This window comes from Polypterus senegalus, chromosome 2 (assembly GCF_016835505.1).
Source record: "Polypterus senegalus isolate Bchr_013 chromosome 2, ASM1683550v1, whole genome shotgun sequence".
Lineage (NCBI taxonomy): Eukaryota > Metazoa > Chordata > Cladistia > Polypteriformes > Polypteridae > Polypterus > Polypterus senegalus.
In genome coordinates this window covers 260,016,356-260,031,296 of record NC_053155.1, presented here as the reverse complement: position 1 = coordinate 260,031,296, position 14,941 = coordinate 260,016,356, and the positions used below count along the sequence as shown (strand labels likewise).

General features: G+C 36.2%; 1 protein-coding gene across 2 annotated transcripts in view; it reads left to right on the top strand.

Moving 5' to 3' along the window:
• Positions 1 to 14,827, top strand: part of LOC120523808 (52 kDa repressor of the inhibitor of the protein kinase-like) — a 29,199-nt gene extending 14,372 nt beyond the window's left edge. The window contains exons 2-5 of one of the 2 annotated variants that reach the window (XM_039745431.1): positions 4,710 to 4,830; positions 5,006 to 5,113; positions 10,981 to 11,017; positions 12,456 to 14,827. In XM_039745431.1, the coding sequence (XP_039601365.1) occupies positions 4,710 to 4,830; positions 5,006 to 5,113; positions 10,981 to 11,017; positions 12,456 to 14,350 (2,161 nt within the window). In that variant the 3' untranslated portion in view covers positions 14,351 to 14,827. Of the gene's footprint in view, positions 1 to 4,706; positions 4,831 to 5,005; positions 5,114 to 10,980; positions 11,018 to 12,455 lie in introns of both variants that reach the window. The other variant, XM_039745430.1, reaches the window with a different exon arrangement.
• The last annotated feature ends 114 nt before the right edge of the window (positions 14,828 to 14,941 follow it).

Genomic DNA, 14,941 nt, shown 5'->3' with positions numbered 1-14,941 from the left:
CGCAATTTTCAGAGTGCAGGATTATCATGAAGTGAATGTATTCTGTGCGTGATCCAATATGATGCCTGTGCCTCCTCTTAGTGCAGAGGAGGTCAGTTTAAGAAGCGCGTAGCGATTAACAACTGGGTCAGGGAACACAACACATAGGATTTAATGTGCTACATTAACTTATGACGGGGTTTGAGAAAATCTAGTAAATTAAACAATGATTTTAGGATGAATTTTAGTTTATGACATTCTACTTTAATGACAAAATAAATGAGAATAAGTGGAAATGTCAACTTTAATCTCAACATAAACAGCGAGAATAAAGTGGAAATGTTGGGAATAAAGTCAACATGTCGACTTTATTCTCGACATATAGTTTTTTTTTTCTTCACCATGGCAGTTGCAGTTGCATTATTTATGTATATAGCTTAGCTTGAAGCAAGGTCCATATTAATGCAGTTTGCCTTAATGATGGTTCAGTTGGTAAAGATGTCATCACCAAGTTGCACTTGTTTTTATTTTTATTTGGTGAATACTGTGTAATGTACCTGGGCTTGAAGTAATAGTATTATTACTGGAAGTTGCACTATTATTTATTTTATTGTTATTTTTTATTAGTTTAAATATTATGCAGTTTAATGATGGTAAAGTTGTTTAAAAAGTCACTTTAACGTGTCTGTGGATGGAGATTGTTAATGTTAACAGAAAGTGTAGCTGGTTTAAAGAAAATATTTACTATTTGTTCCTTTTCTAAGACATGTTCAGTGCAATACAACTTTTGACAAGCACCTCTGGATATTTTACTAAGTCTAAATTCCTCTTTGGATGGTTGAAAATATGTTGTCAAAATTTTAGTTTAAGTTGTTTGCATTATTTGTTCAATAAAAAGGCTCTATATTTTGACTGCAACTGTCATGCAATGTGATTCCTTCTCTTCATTAGTGCCACCCCCTTGAAAACTATCACTTTATGGGGCCATGCAAACCTGTATTAATACTTGTGTGCACATTAAAATGTTTTTTGTACAATTCTCATGACAGTGGAATAGGTTATTCTTAACCAGTCTACTGCAGTAATTGCAGTGGAATATGTGGTTAACATCCACTCATGCATGGGAAAAAAATACTGTTGAATACTGTGAAACTGGTATAATTTTGAAAAATACAGTGATATAGAATTTTGGTCATACCACCCAGCACTAATGTGTCATCTCTGCAAGTAAGGTCGCAATGTTCATATTGGATGCATTGTCTGTTACAATGACGGGCTCTTTCGCTTCCAATTGCCACTCATGAACGGCCTCCTTTAGTAATGCTGCGATGTTCTCTCCTGTGGCTGTCATGCATAGCTCTTGTTTGTAACACATACGAGTCCAGCTTCTACTCATCTGTTATGTGATGTGCTGTTATTGTTACAAAAGATTCAGTGGACCTTGTTGTCCAAGCATTGCGTGTCAAAGCGACTCTCACAGCTGAGTTGAGAGATTCTAGTACCCTCTTATTTACCTCCTCGTACAACTTGGGCACAGCAATGTCCGTGATATGTTGACGAGAGGGTATGGTGTAACGAGGCTCCATTGTATTCACCATATTTCGGAGCCCTTCATTCTCTACAACACTCAGAGGGCGCATATCTTTGCAAATGAAGTAGAGTATTGACTGAGTTTGTTTGCACGAGTTGAGGTTGATACTAACTTCGATGTGTGAACTTGCGTGTGAGTTGAGAGGGACCCATTTTTTTACCGCTTGCCGTTTGCTGCTCCTTTAGCTGTACATCAGAATGGTGTCTTGCTAAGTGTGCTGTTAGATTCGTTGTGTTCCCCAAATATTTGATTTTTGGCATGACACAATTTGCATACGGCATGGCTTTTGTCAATCTCCTTAGTGCCTTCTTTATTGTGAAAGCCAAAATGAGCCCATACTTCTGCAGGGGCCAGCATAACTCCTCTGGATTCATCCATCGGTCGTCGTGTTACTAGTCAGCTCGGTTTGTCACTGCGCTATCCACATTGTCTGCTAGATCCGTGCGCCTGAATATTGAAAGCCTGCATACGTCTACCCCTACGCTACTTCCTGTCTCAATTTATGTTGTTACGTTATCTGCTGTCTTGTGTTCAGGGGTTTAAACACAACACAAAATGAACTGTGTGCCTTGAATCTTTGTATGTAAACTAGTAATTAAAAGTCCATACTATGTTTTTGAGAATCGATGCAATATCAAAAAATGTAATATTGCAATACTCAAGTGTATCGATATTTTTTACACCTCTAGTGAAAACTCAAATGAACCTGCAACTTGAAAATACAACTGTTCACAAAAACAATATTCTGTTTTGACCTAATCAAAGATAAAGTGCAGCTAGCAATACCTTTTACTGCCTGTAATGCAAATAAGAAACAAAAGAAAAATCTCTGGTGATTGGTTATACATGTTAAAAACATTCCCAGCTGTGCTTCATTTTGCTGTTAGATTCCAGATGTAATATCATTGCCTCTGTCTTTTTGTATAAAATGAGGGACTGGAGTCTATATGTGTTCCATAAGTGAAACAAATGAATGTACTAAATGTTCCATTGTATTTTAAGTTATTTTATTTAGAATAGCATAATGAACTAAACTCAACTGAATCTGTCTCATTTTCCCATTTACAATTGCAGTTAACTATTGTACAGGCAACCTGAATAATACGTGTCATGGGAACAATGTTAAGATGAAATAACAACAGTTGTAGTTTTTGAATATTTTGATGAAACCACATAATATGACAATGTTTTGGTTGATTCACTATCTGAACACAAAGCTCAAAGTTCAAAGAAAAAAATATTAACAGCCCATAATGAAGTAAATATATATAAATTGGATATCAGTCTGTTGTTTTTGTGTAACACTTTTACTTCTTGTGCTGCCACAAACCTGTAATTGATAGGGCTGGTTTGGAAAATACAGAGGCGTGTTTGGCATGAAGGTTGTTTGCAGGGCTATCCATACTCCTTCATTGTCCAAAAGCCATTCATGACATTTAGCTGAACAAATAAATTGGACTAGGGGTCTGCACAGTAATGAACAAATAATGTGACTTGTTTATTAGTGCAGGAAAATCTCAAGGAAATCTGGTTATTAAGTCTGTGGCTATGTAACCATTCAATGCAAAAAAAACTATATACTGTAGATATATTTAAACAACATATGATATTGTATTGATGTTGCATGATCTGCTAAAACATCCAAAGTACACAGTGAGCATTACCTTTAAAGTTGGACCATACAAAATCTCTAACAAATTATTCAAGTAAAAGTAGCCTTTTCCTTATGTGTTAATTAATTATATAAATCTACTCCTCTGAAAGCTGGGTTGTCTGCCTCTTCTTTGTGAATTGTTATAAGAGACTTGTTTTGATTTGTGTTTCTGAAGGAATCCAAACATGGGGGTGGAGCACCAAAACAAGTATCATTTGACTGCTTGTTGGCCACAAAGCCACCTATATAGACAAGGGCAGCAATAATCTGTCTAGTAACCAAGCAGCCATTACCATGTACACATTTTTCATGGTGTGGATTTCTTTAAATACTAAGCAATGCAATTATATTTGTGTAATTTTGTAGAAGAGGCAGCCCACCCCTACATTTTTCTTTAGGAAAGAAACACTGAAAGGCATGATAATTTTTGAAGGAAAGTCAAAGGTATGGTACTTATTTTAGATGGTCATTCATAAGGTGCTAAACCAGCTTTTTCTTGCTCTGATGGATGCATAACATTGCTAGCATAATCCAACAATAAGTCGGGGATCTCAGGTTCAAGAGTGAACTACAATGGATGATATTTTAGCATGTCAGACAAAATATTTAGAAATTAATTCTTCATACAACCGTATATGTTAAAGCAGTGCAGGGAATAGAACATCTGTCCTAAAGTGCACTGCGAAGGTGTATGCTTAAGAAACAGAAGACTCTTCATTTTAATAATGCCGATACAAGCTAACTATTCAATTTTATGAAAAAGGTGTGCAAACACATTATCTTAGAATTTCCACAGTATTGCATAACATGTCTAATGCTGAAGGCAATATGATGTAAAATTAACTACTGTTCTTTTACATTTGGGTATCATTTTTTTGCCTTTGAATGATATCTTTTTAGAATACATGCAAATTCTGTTCAGCTAGTGAAATTTGATCTGAAAGCCCCAGCAATAACCCCACTTATTTTTAACTGGGAAAGAAGTTAAGATTTTTACAATTTCTTGGGTGTTCCAAGGAATCTTGAAATTTTGTGTCTGTTCATATTTGATTAAGCTTTGAATCAAGTATTTTCTACATAGTATGACAGGAGTGGTATTTATTGATATTTCCGATGCTTTCATATTTTTCTTATATTCTTTGAAAGCTCAGTAGATACAGTAATATAACTGTTCACTCAGGTAGTGGAGAACTTGTGTCAAATTGTTGCAGGGACATTTGTACACTTCCATCATGAAAGATATGACACAAGACCTGTTAATGTAAGCAGTGATGTAAAACAGAAAATCTTATTGCTTTCTTTCTTTCTGAGTCTAATAATATTATATATATTTTTTATGTTAATAGTTCACAGTTATATAGCAGTATTGTTTATATAAATGAAGATATTGCACATGTTTACTGTAATTTTAGGTTTTTAGATAAAAGAGGAATAGTTTAAAATACATCTAATCTTGAATATATTCTTTTATTGTTTTTGAAGCAGATGTAAACTGTGGGTGGAAAATTGTCGAAGAGCTGATTTGGAAGATAAAACTTCAGATCAACTAAATAAGCATTACAGACTATGTGCAAAGCATTTTGAACCTTCAATGATATGTAAAAGTGTAAGTTAAGAGTTTTCTGGCCTTTTAAAAGAGTGTTTCCAAAGATTTATTAATTATATTAATGAATAATAATTGACATTAATTATTAAACTAATATTAATTCATTCATAACTTCTAAAGTAATATTAAGCAGTTGTTCAAATTTAAATTGCATATCTTTGTGCTTACTTTCCAGAGTCCTTATAGAACTGTTCTGAAGGACAATGCTGTACCTACTATTTTTGACCTGACCAGTCATCTTAATAATCCACATAGTCGACACCGAAAGAGAATTAAAGAATTTGTATGTATTGGTGTTTTTCAGTAAAATCACACATGTTAATTATTTCTATTTTGTATGGTATGTTTGAAAACATATCCTAATAGTTGTAAACATAACTGTAGTATTGAATGTTTATTTGTCAGTGAGACAAGTTGTATATATTTTTTAAAATCTGTCTACATGTCTGCATTAATTATGTACAGGCTTTTTGTACAACCCTAATTCCAAAAAAGTTGTGATGCATTATAAAATGTAAATGGAAACAGAGTGAAGTGGTTTGCAAAACTCATAAACCCATATTTTATTCACAATATAACATAGAAATCATATCAAATGGTATATTAGCTCATTTTGAATTTGATGGCAACAACACATCTCAGAAAAGTTGGGACGCAGGCAAAAAAAAGGCTGGGAAAGTAAGTGGAACTAAAAAGAAAGAGCGGGAGGAACATTTTGCAACTAATAAGGTCAATTGGCAACAGGTCAGTAACATGACTGGGTATAATAAAGCATCTTAGAGAGGCAGAGGCTCGCTTAAGTAAAGATGGACAGAGGTGTACCAGTCTGCAAAAGGCTACGCCTGGAAATTGTGGAGCAATTTCAGAATAAGGTTCCTCAATGTAAAATTGCGACGATTTTGAATATCTCAAAGGTTGTATATATCCTTCAAAATTTGTGGTTATTTTGTCATTTTCTCACTGTAGTGTATAATGGTTGGTGTGTTCCTGTACCAAATTAATTAATCTGTACCAAATTTGTGCTATATGTACCAATATCTATATAACAAAAAAACTGTAGTTCAGTACACCTCAAAATTTCGCGGGGGTTACATTCTTAGAGCACCCGTGAATTGTGAAAAACCGTGAATTTTGGATGTAGTTAAAAAAAAATGTCTATTTTTATAGTTTAAATCCTAAATATGCCCCCAAAACACTTTAATTTCAATCTTGGCTTACTACATTCCCTAAAAAAAGCAATGTAAAGGTAAACCTGCATATACTGTACAGTACAGTACTGATATGTCACCCGCAGTGCTAGAATGTAAAATACCGATGTTACCGCTATATGGACTAGAATTCATGCCAGCGCATTTTCATTGCCAGAAGCCGTAGAAGGTGCAGGGCGTTTCGGCGTTTCTTGGGGCTTTAACCCTTAAACTGCCACATACTTGGGGGTTAATGCATCCTTGGACAACAAATACTTTTTTGCTGCACTTTGAGTAAACGTCACAATTCACAAAGAAAAAGTGAAATTTTAATGGAACACATTTTTTTCATGCAAAGTGCATCACAATTACTGCAACACTAATCATTTTACACACTGCTAATGAACTGTAAAAACTATTTAAAAAAACTACTGGAACAGTATGTACAAAGTGCAACTGACCCCATGGATGTAAATCACTGAGCCAACTGCGCTTGAACTGGCTGCACTCAAGCACACAAAGGTAAGCGCTGATGCTTGCAGGCTAGTCTAGTGCAGTGACTCAATCCCAGGTACAGTGAAGCTGCAGTTCTGTAGGGTGTCACGCTTGGGTCACAGAATTGCACAGAAGCACGGTAACTTGTAGAGACAGGAACTTTATTCAAACACTTCAAACAAATATGTCTCTTTCAGAAGTAAAACGAGCTCAGTAAGCAGTTAGTTATCGATTAAAGAATAGACAAATATTATAGGGGAGCACAACAGGAGCAGAGGATGTCTGGGGGAGGAGAGAGAAACAAAGCAATCAGCCAAAAAGGACAGGTGCTGTTCAGGCTTTTAAGTATGCGTAGCGTTGTGCAAGAAGCATATCACGCAACAGAGCAGCCGCAAGTAAGGGAGCAATGTGAAAGTAGTCTATCAGCGTTTTTTAACACTAGAATTACCAGAGCCTATGAAAAAACTCGTAGATCCGTCCCATCTTAAATCGCTTTGCACCTCTCCATCAGCGTCTTTTGTCCTGTAAATGTGTCGATAAGCAGCAAGCAGCCTACTATCACATCCTCCCACCGCCACACAGTTTTCTCAACTCAAGTCTCTTTACCTGCGTGTCAGTTGCTTAGAGTTGTATAGAGTGAGAAGTCAAGCAAAGTGACACCTTTTATAAATACTATGTCGTTATTTGGAACACATGCATTTCATGTGTGTTCCGTGTCTACAACAGTCTATGTAAACACATTGTTAAAACAGAAATGCTTTTCATGTTTTAGTAATAATTGATAAAATGTGGACATGAAGTGTATAATGTGTGAAACCTGAAGTCCTAATATCAAATAAACACTTTCACAAAAGGTACATATATAACAGAACAAATGTGCTTCTATTCAAGAATATAACTGCAGAAAAAGAACCCGCGTTAGGGTGTACATTGACACGCATTTGCTACGACCACTTTGGTGGTGCAATGGTATCAATTGTTGACTGGTAATCGAAACTTCACGGGTTCGAGACCGGACGAGTCCATTTTGAGAAGTGAGCTGCTCTTATTCTTACTATTTTAGAATAAAATCATACATTTCATTTCAGTCTGTAAATGCCGGTGTAAATTTATAATACTTGTAAAGGTTAGCTTTGTTTTGTTTTTTTTTATTCAGTTTTATTCTCTGTCGTGTTCACAATACCACCCCGCATTTGACACTGCTGTTTTCACATGAAGACGCGCTATAACAGAGGTGAACTTGGATCATGACAACGGTTCTACATTGGAGAAAAAGAAATGCACTTTTGCCGTCGCTGTACTTTGTATATGTACACGGGAAGCTTTGCAGTCTACTTGTGACTTTACACTGTAGGAAGTAAGTAAATGAATAAAAGTAAATAACATTTGATCTGGCTCTTTAATACAAAGTACAGCGACGGCAGCTTCCACCTTCAGCTATGGACTGTTCAGTACGCAAGTGACTCTCCATGCTAGTGTTTAGACCTGTGCATGTGCCCAAAAAAGAAGTCTGACTGCATTCTCGTACCATTGCTTGCATACTAAAGTGTCAGCAGGCACTTTTCATGGCATTACATGTATTTTTTGAGCATGTCGATCAAACACACTGTAAGTAAATAAATAAAAGTAAATAACATTCGATCTGGCTTTTATGTAAGTAACATATAAATGTTAATGTTTTGGGCACATGCACCATCCAGATCTATAGTCTATAGCTGAAGGTTGAAGCTGCCGTCGCTGTACTTAGTATATAAGAGCCAGATCGAATGTTATTTACTTATTTACCTTCGTTTATTTACTTACTTCCTACAGCGTAAAGTCACAAGTATACTGCAGAGCTTCCCATGTACATATACAAAGTACAGCGATGCCCGACTGGCGGCAGCCACGTATTCTTTAACTAAAACTCCCTAGCAGTGTCACATGCGCATGTTTGGGGTTTGGATCTAAGTGGGATCGTGAACACGACTGAGAGAATAAAACTGAATAAAAAAATTAAAAAAAAAAAAAAGCTAACCTTACAAGTATCATAAATTTACAGCAGCTGTTACAGACTGGAATCAAATGTATGTTTTTATTCTAAAACAATAAGAACAAGAGCAGCTCACTTCTCAAAACGGACTCGTCCGGGGTCGAACCCGTGAAGTTTCGATTACCACTCAACAGTTGATACCATTGCGCCACCGAAGCGATCGTACCAAATGAGTGTCAATGTCACACCCTAACGCGGATTCTATTATGGAGTAGAAGCGTACTTGTTCTGTTATATTTGTACTTTTTGTGAAAGTGTTTATTTGATATTTGGAATTCAGGCTTCACACATTATACACTTCATGTCTACATTTTGTCAGTTATTACTAAAACATGAAAAGGTTTCTATTTTAACGATGTGTTTACATAGATCGTTGTAGACACGGAACGCACATGAAATGCATGTGTTCCAAATAACGACATAGTATTTATAAAAGGTGTCATTTTGCTTGACTTCTCACTCTATACAACTCTAATCAACTGACATGCAGGTAAACAGACTTGAGCTGAGAAAACTGTGTGGGGTGTGGGGATGTGATAGCAGGCGCTGTTTGCTGCTTATTGACACATTTATGGGACAAAGACGCTGATGGAGAGGTGTGAAGCAATTTAAGGTGGGACAGATCTGCAAGTTTTTTTTATAGGCTCTGGTGATTCTAGTGTTAAGAGGGTTTTTTTGAGGAGTGTCCATGTCTTCTAGGGGTGTGTTCAGCCCCCCCGCTCACAAGGGGCTGGCAGTGGTCTTGAGCTGGCTGCTCAACAAGTGTATGGCACTGACTGATCAGCTCCTGCATGCTCGCAAATGGCAATGGGAAACGACTATAGCCGGGTGTGGCGGTTTAAGGGTTAAAAGGAACAAAATGGAAAATACAAAAACACTCAGCTGGGGATGCATCACAGTCAATCGGCAGCAAGGAGAAATAAATAACGCTGTAGCGGTCTGGTGCTGCTAAGATTCACATTGTCGAAAAGACTGTGATTTATTTATTTCTATGGTGGAGATTCCAGGGACGCACCCAGCCTTGGCCCGACCCGCACGCACTCACGAACAGAGATAAAAACAAAGCAAACCAGTAATCAAACAGCAAATAAAGAATGTAATGAAAACAGATGAAATAAATGAAAACAACGATACCACCCCTGTTTCCCTTACGGCGATTACACATTAAATACAACAAAACACACACAGTAAATCATGAAAAATGGCAACAGATGAAATGTAATGATGAAAATAGATAGTCCAGAGATCCACACGTTGAATGTGAATGTAAAGACAGTCCTACCACTAGTTCCTGAAATGGTGAAGACTGGTGGACGTGTTCAGGAGCGGTCTTTCTTTGCAGGATGGCCATGAATCCACTTACAGTCCTCATGTACACAGGCAGACGGAAGACAATCTATACCCCAACCACGAAATGATTCAGGGCAAAATTAATAAGTACAGGTAACCCAACAGAAGGCAGACACACAGGAAATTCTAACACAAATTACAAAAACTTTTTTTTTGCTTTTGGTCACCAGCCCCCTTTTTAAAAGCCGCACTGACATCCTTTGACACCAACAACCCCAGCACCCTCAGCAGAAGACCAATCAGAGCTACTGCAGGGACTTCTGGGAGTTGCAGTTTCAAATTCTATTGGCTACTTTCACCATTCCAAGCCGTGTTTTCCTCTACAGTTGCTTCCTGTTCTCTCTACAGTGCAGTATTGTCACGATAAAAGCCATAAAAATTGCGGAAGCTATTTGCTGTTTCTGTTAACAATTATTAGATATGTTCTAAGGAAAAGTCCACGAATGACTGAGGCCGTCGACTCTGAACCGTGATTTTGCAGGGGTCTATTGTATATCTGACAGATGTATGCTGTTTAATTAATAACTAACCTGTTCACTGTCTGAAATTGACTTTTATATTACATTACTTATTTTATTGTAATACATTTCATGTAACAAATTGGTGAACATGGTGGGCAATCATTCACCAGAAGTCATTTTTTATATAGTGATAATGTCTAAAGAAAATGGTTTATATTTGGAATCATTATTATTACACATTATGTTATTGATAATAATTGCTGATAATTATTTTGCGCTAGAGTAAAAGTTACCATGTTTTACATTAAAAATAATTGAATTAATGTTTATAATGGTAAACAATGTTGCTTTCTTGAAGAATTTGTACAATTATAGAGCAGTTAGACAAGAAATTCCAACTTGGAACAAATTTAGATCTTTTAATCTCTACTCTAGATTGTTTTGAAGAACAAAGCAAGTCAAGGTCGAGTGGTATTTCTGATGAAATGCATGTTGTTTAGAATTTTATGTGTTTAACAGATAGTGATGTAAACCTATATGCAGTTCAGATTTAGTATGCATTTTTTCTAGCTCAAGGAACTAAGTTTTTAATTTATTTATATTTAATTGTAAATTTTTTTTGCAGACTGAAGAAGAACTAAGAAAGATGAAAGAAAGAAGGCGTGAGTATCTCTATTTTGATATAATATGGTTTTAAACACTATCGTAAAATAAAAGTGTGATTTGGTCAAAACTAATGAAATGCTTGGATGACCTTAGTTAACTTGTATAGAACATTAGAACATTAGAACAATCTAGACGAGAACAGGCCATTCAGCCCAACAAAGCTCGCCAGTCCTATCCACTTGTTTCCTCCAAGAAAACGTCAAGTCGAGTTTTGAAAGTCCCTAACATCTTACTGTCTACCACACTACTTAGTCATTTATTCCAAGTGTATCTCGTTCTTTGTGTAAAGAAAAACTTCCTAATGTTTGTGTGAAATTCACCCTTGTATAGGAAGGAAAGACAATGCTAGCAATTCCTAGAAGCAATTGAAGAATAACATGTATAGTACATGGAGGCGTGTTTTTTTTTCCTTCCCTCCCTCCATCTTCTGTTGAGCATCAACATAACAGTGAATCAGGTGAAACAAAATAGGAATAATAATGCTAAGGTTTCTCCACTTTTGTTTTATGCTTGGATATTTGAGAAATAAAAGCTGTATTTCCCTTTGCTGAAACTTAAATACAGAGGTGAATTCATCCTGGAAGTAAACGTGTATATATATTTTTAAAAATGAGTTTATTAATTTTATTTCAAGGAGGTAATGTAGTATCCAACCAAGTAGATACAATTTGTAGAACTTATGCAACAAGATACTTCTAAATCAATCTAGAAGCAACACCAGAGAAATAAAGATAAAAAAACAAAAACAAGAATTCAGCCCCTACCCAAGAAACATGTACATTTTTTATTTGAAAAATTGTAACTGACATAGTTGGTGTGAGCTTTTAATTGTGTATTGTATTTAAATTAATTGTATTGCTGTTTACTGGTGAAGATCAAATTATTATAAAATGTCATATGCATTAAAAACTAACCAACAATAAACTGATATAATGGTATTGATAGGGCATGGTATCAAAAGAATACATCTTAGTAGCATAGAGTTACATTTGCCAACATAATGCTGTAGTACTAGGTGTTGTACCCTGTTAGCTATTATGGATGTAGTAAGAAGTTAAGCAAAATGACACCTTTCATTGGCTAACTAGAAAGATCACAATATGCAAGCTTTCGAGGCAATTCAGGCCCCTTCTTCAGGTAAGATGGAAAAAGGGACCTGAGTTGCTTCAAAAGCTTGCATATTGTAATCTTTCTAGTTGGTCAATAAAAGGTGTCATTTTGCTTAACTTCTCACTACCAACATAATGCTGCTAATTCAAGTCCCACTAACATGCTCGTGTTTAGACTATTTAAATATGCATTTTATTCATCTATACTTTACATGCAGATTTCCTTATAGTGTTACTTACCATTAAAGGCATTACATAAAAGAGTTGTGTTGCAGTCATTTTAAATCTTTTCCATAGCATTTGATATTTTTCTTTTATGTTTTAGTTGAAATTTTAGCTGAACAGGAACAGTTGAACAAGGAAAATGAAAACAGTCTACAAAATCAGACTCACGAGTGTGAAGAAAGTGAGGAGGACCTAGTACCATTAACTCCAGAAGAAAAGGAAATCAAAGATTATCTTAAGTCGTTGTTTGAAATCTTAGTCATGATGGGAAAGCAGAATATCCCCTTGGATGGACATGGTGATGAGGAAGAAGACAGTGAATCTTTCACTCCCAGTAATTTTCAAGCTCTCCTTGAGTACCGCATAAATGCAGGTGATGAAGTTTTGAGGAAAAGATTTGAAATGACTGCAGTGAATGTGGAATACTGCCCTATTTTGCAGCAGAAGCAAATGATGGAGATTTGTGAGAGCTGCATTCGTGAAGAAGTCCTTAGGGAAGTCAGAGAATGCCGCTTTTTCTCTCTTGTCACAGATGATGTAGTAGAAGTCACAGGGGAATGCCATCTTCCTTTGTTTTTGAGGTTTGTAGACGAGGCAAACAATCTGCGTGAGGAGTTCATAGGATTTTTTCCTTGTGAAGCAGATGAAGACACTTTAGCTGAAAGGCTACATGCTGAAATCACAGAAAAATGGGGACTTAACATGGAATATTGCAGAGGTCAAGCTCATGTTTGTTCTGGACACTATGCAGCCAAAATAAAAGCCGTTGGCGCTAAGCTCATGGAGAAATATCCATTGGCAGTATGTACTCCATGTTCTTCTTGTTCCCTTAATATCTGGTTGGCAAAAGGTTTACCACTTCCCAGTGTTCAAATTGTGCTATTGACTTTGAAAAAAATAGATACATTTTTCTCAAAATCCCCACTTCTTTTGGCAGAATTGGAGAATTCAATTTCTGTTGTTTATCAAAATAATGAAGATAAAGCAAATGAACTTCGAGAGCTTTGCCGCACTCAATGGATAGAAAGGCATGATGCTTTTGATACAGCTGTTGATCTGCTGGACTCCTTGCTACTGTGTGTGGACAGTGTGAACGAAAATGAAAGTTTCAGGTGGAACAATGACATTTCCTTTGAGGCATACATGATTTCTGAGAGTTTGGCAGACTTTGAATTTGTTGTTACATTAGTGATTTTAAAAAATGCGCTGTCCTTCACTAGAGCCTTTGGGAAAAATTTGCAAGGACAGACCCTGGATGTATTTTTTGCTGCCAGCAGTTTAACAGCAGTCCTGCATTCCTTGAATGAGATTATGGACAACATCGAAGTTTACCATGAATTCTGGTTTGAAGAGGCTACTATATTGGCTGCAAGATTAGAAATTCCAGTAAAGCTTCCAAGGACGTGCCTCAGAAGAAATCGAATGGAGTCAGGCTTTGAGGTAGTGCCTGAAAGTTTCTATAAAGAATATTTAAGCATTCCAATAGTAGTGCGTATCATTCAAGAGCTGAAAGATATTTTCTCTGATAATCACTTGAAAGCACTTAAGTGTCTGTCCTTAGTCCCTTCAGTAATGGGCCAGCTGAAATTTAACACTTCAGAGGAAAATAATGCAGATATGTACAGAAATGATCTTCCCAATCCAGATACACTCCCAGCTGAGCTCCATTGTTGGCGAATCAAGTGGAAACATCGAGGAAAGGATGTGGAGCTTCCATCAACTATTTATGAAACTCTGCACTTATCAGAAGTAAAGTTCTTTCCCAATGTTTACTCTTTCCTAAAAGTACTTTGCACTCTGCCAATTATAAAAGTTGAAAATAATAAATACGAGAGTGGCCGCAAAAGATTAAAGGCATACCTTTCTAATACTCCTGTAAATCACAGGTCTAAAAGTTTAGCTCTTCTTAATATCAACTATGATGTTAAGCATGATTTAGATTTAATGGTGGACACTTATACAAAGATGTACCCAGAGAAAACGGATCAGCAGTAACGGATTCATTGCAGATTAATTTGTAAAAAGGAAATGCCAGTGTTTTACTGTTTACAACTACATTGTGGGCCATTTTTTTAAATAAATTTATTGTTCTCTGTCAGTCTGTGCACATGTAATGTATATGAATGCATGTGTGCTGGTTATGTTTGGATTGGTTGTCCCTGAGATGGGAATGAACTGCTATCACATTTCCATTTAGCAGTGTCTGCATAACTGACTGTTTTTTATCATTGTCTGCATTGCTTTCACCATCGCTTGTAGTGCTTTGTATATGGTTTTTGAAAGATGCCTTTTTGTAAGATAATTTGTTCTGAAACTATTATCAGCGTTACTTCATTTTTGTAATATGTAAATAAGAAGCAGTTTATTGGTACATTGTCTCATTTAGCTGAAAAGGCTAAAAGAAACTTGGAGCAAAAGCATTGCCTAAATTAAAGTGCAGACATAATGAAGTATTAAAGATAAGTGTGTGCATTGGTGGTTGTCTTCACAATTACTTTTCAAATCGTATGTTTATGTATGTACAATGTATGGAAGTATACTGCCATCAAAAAGTGGTTGGCGCTTGATAGGCTTCAGCTGTTTATG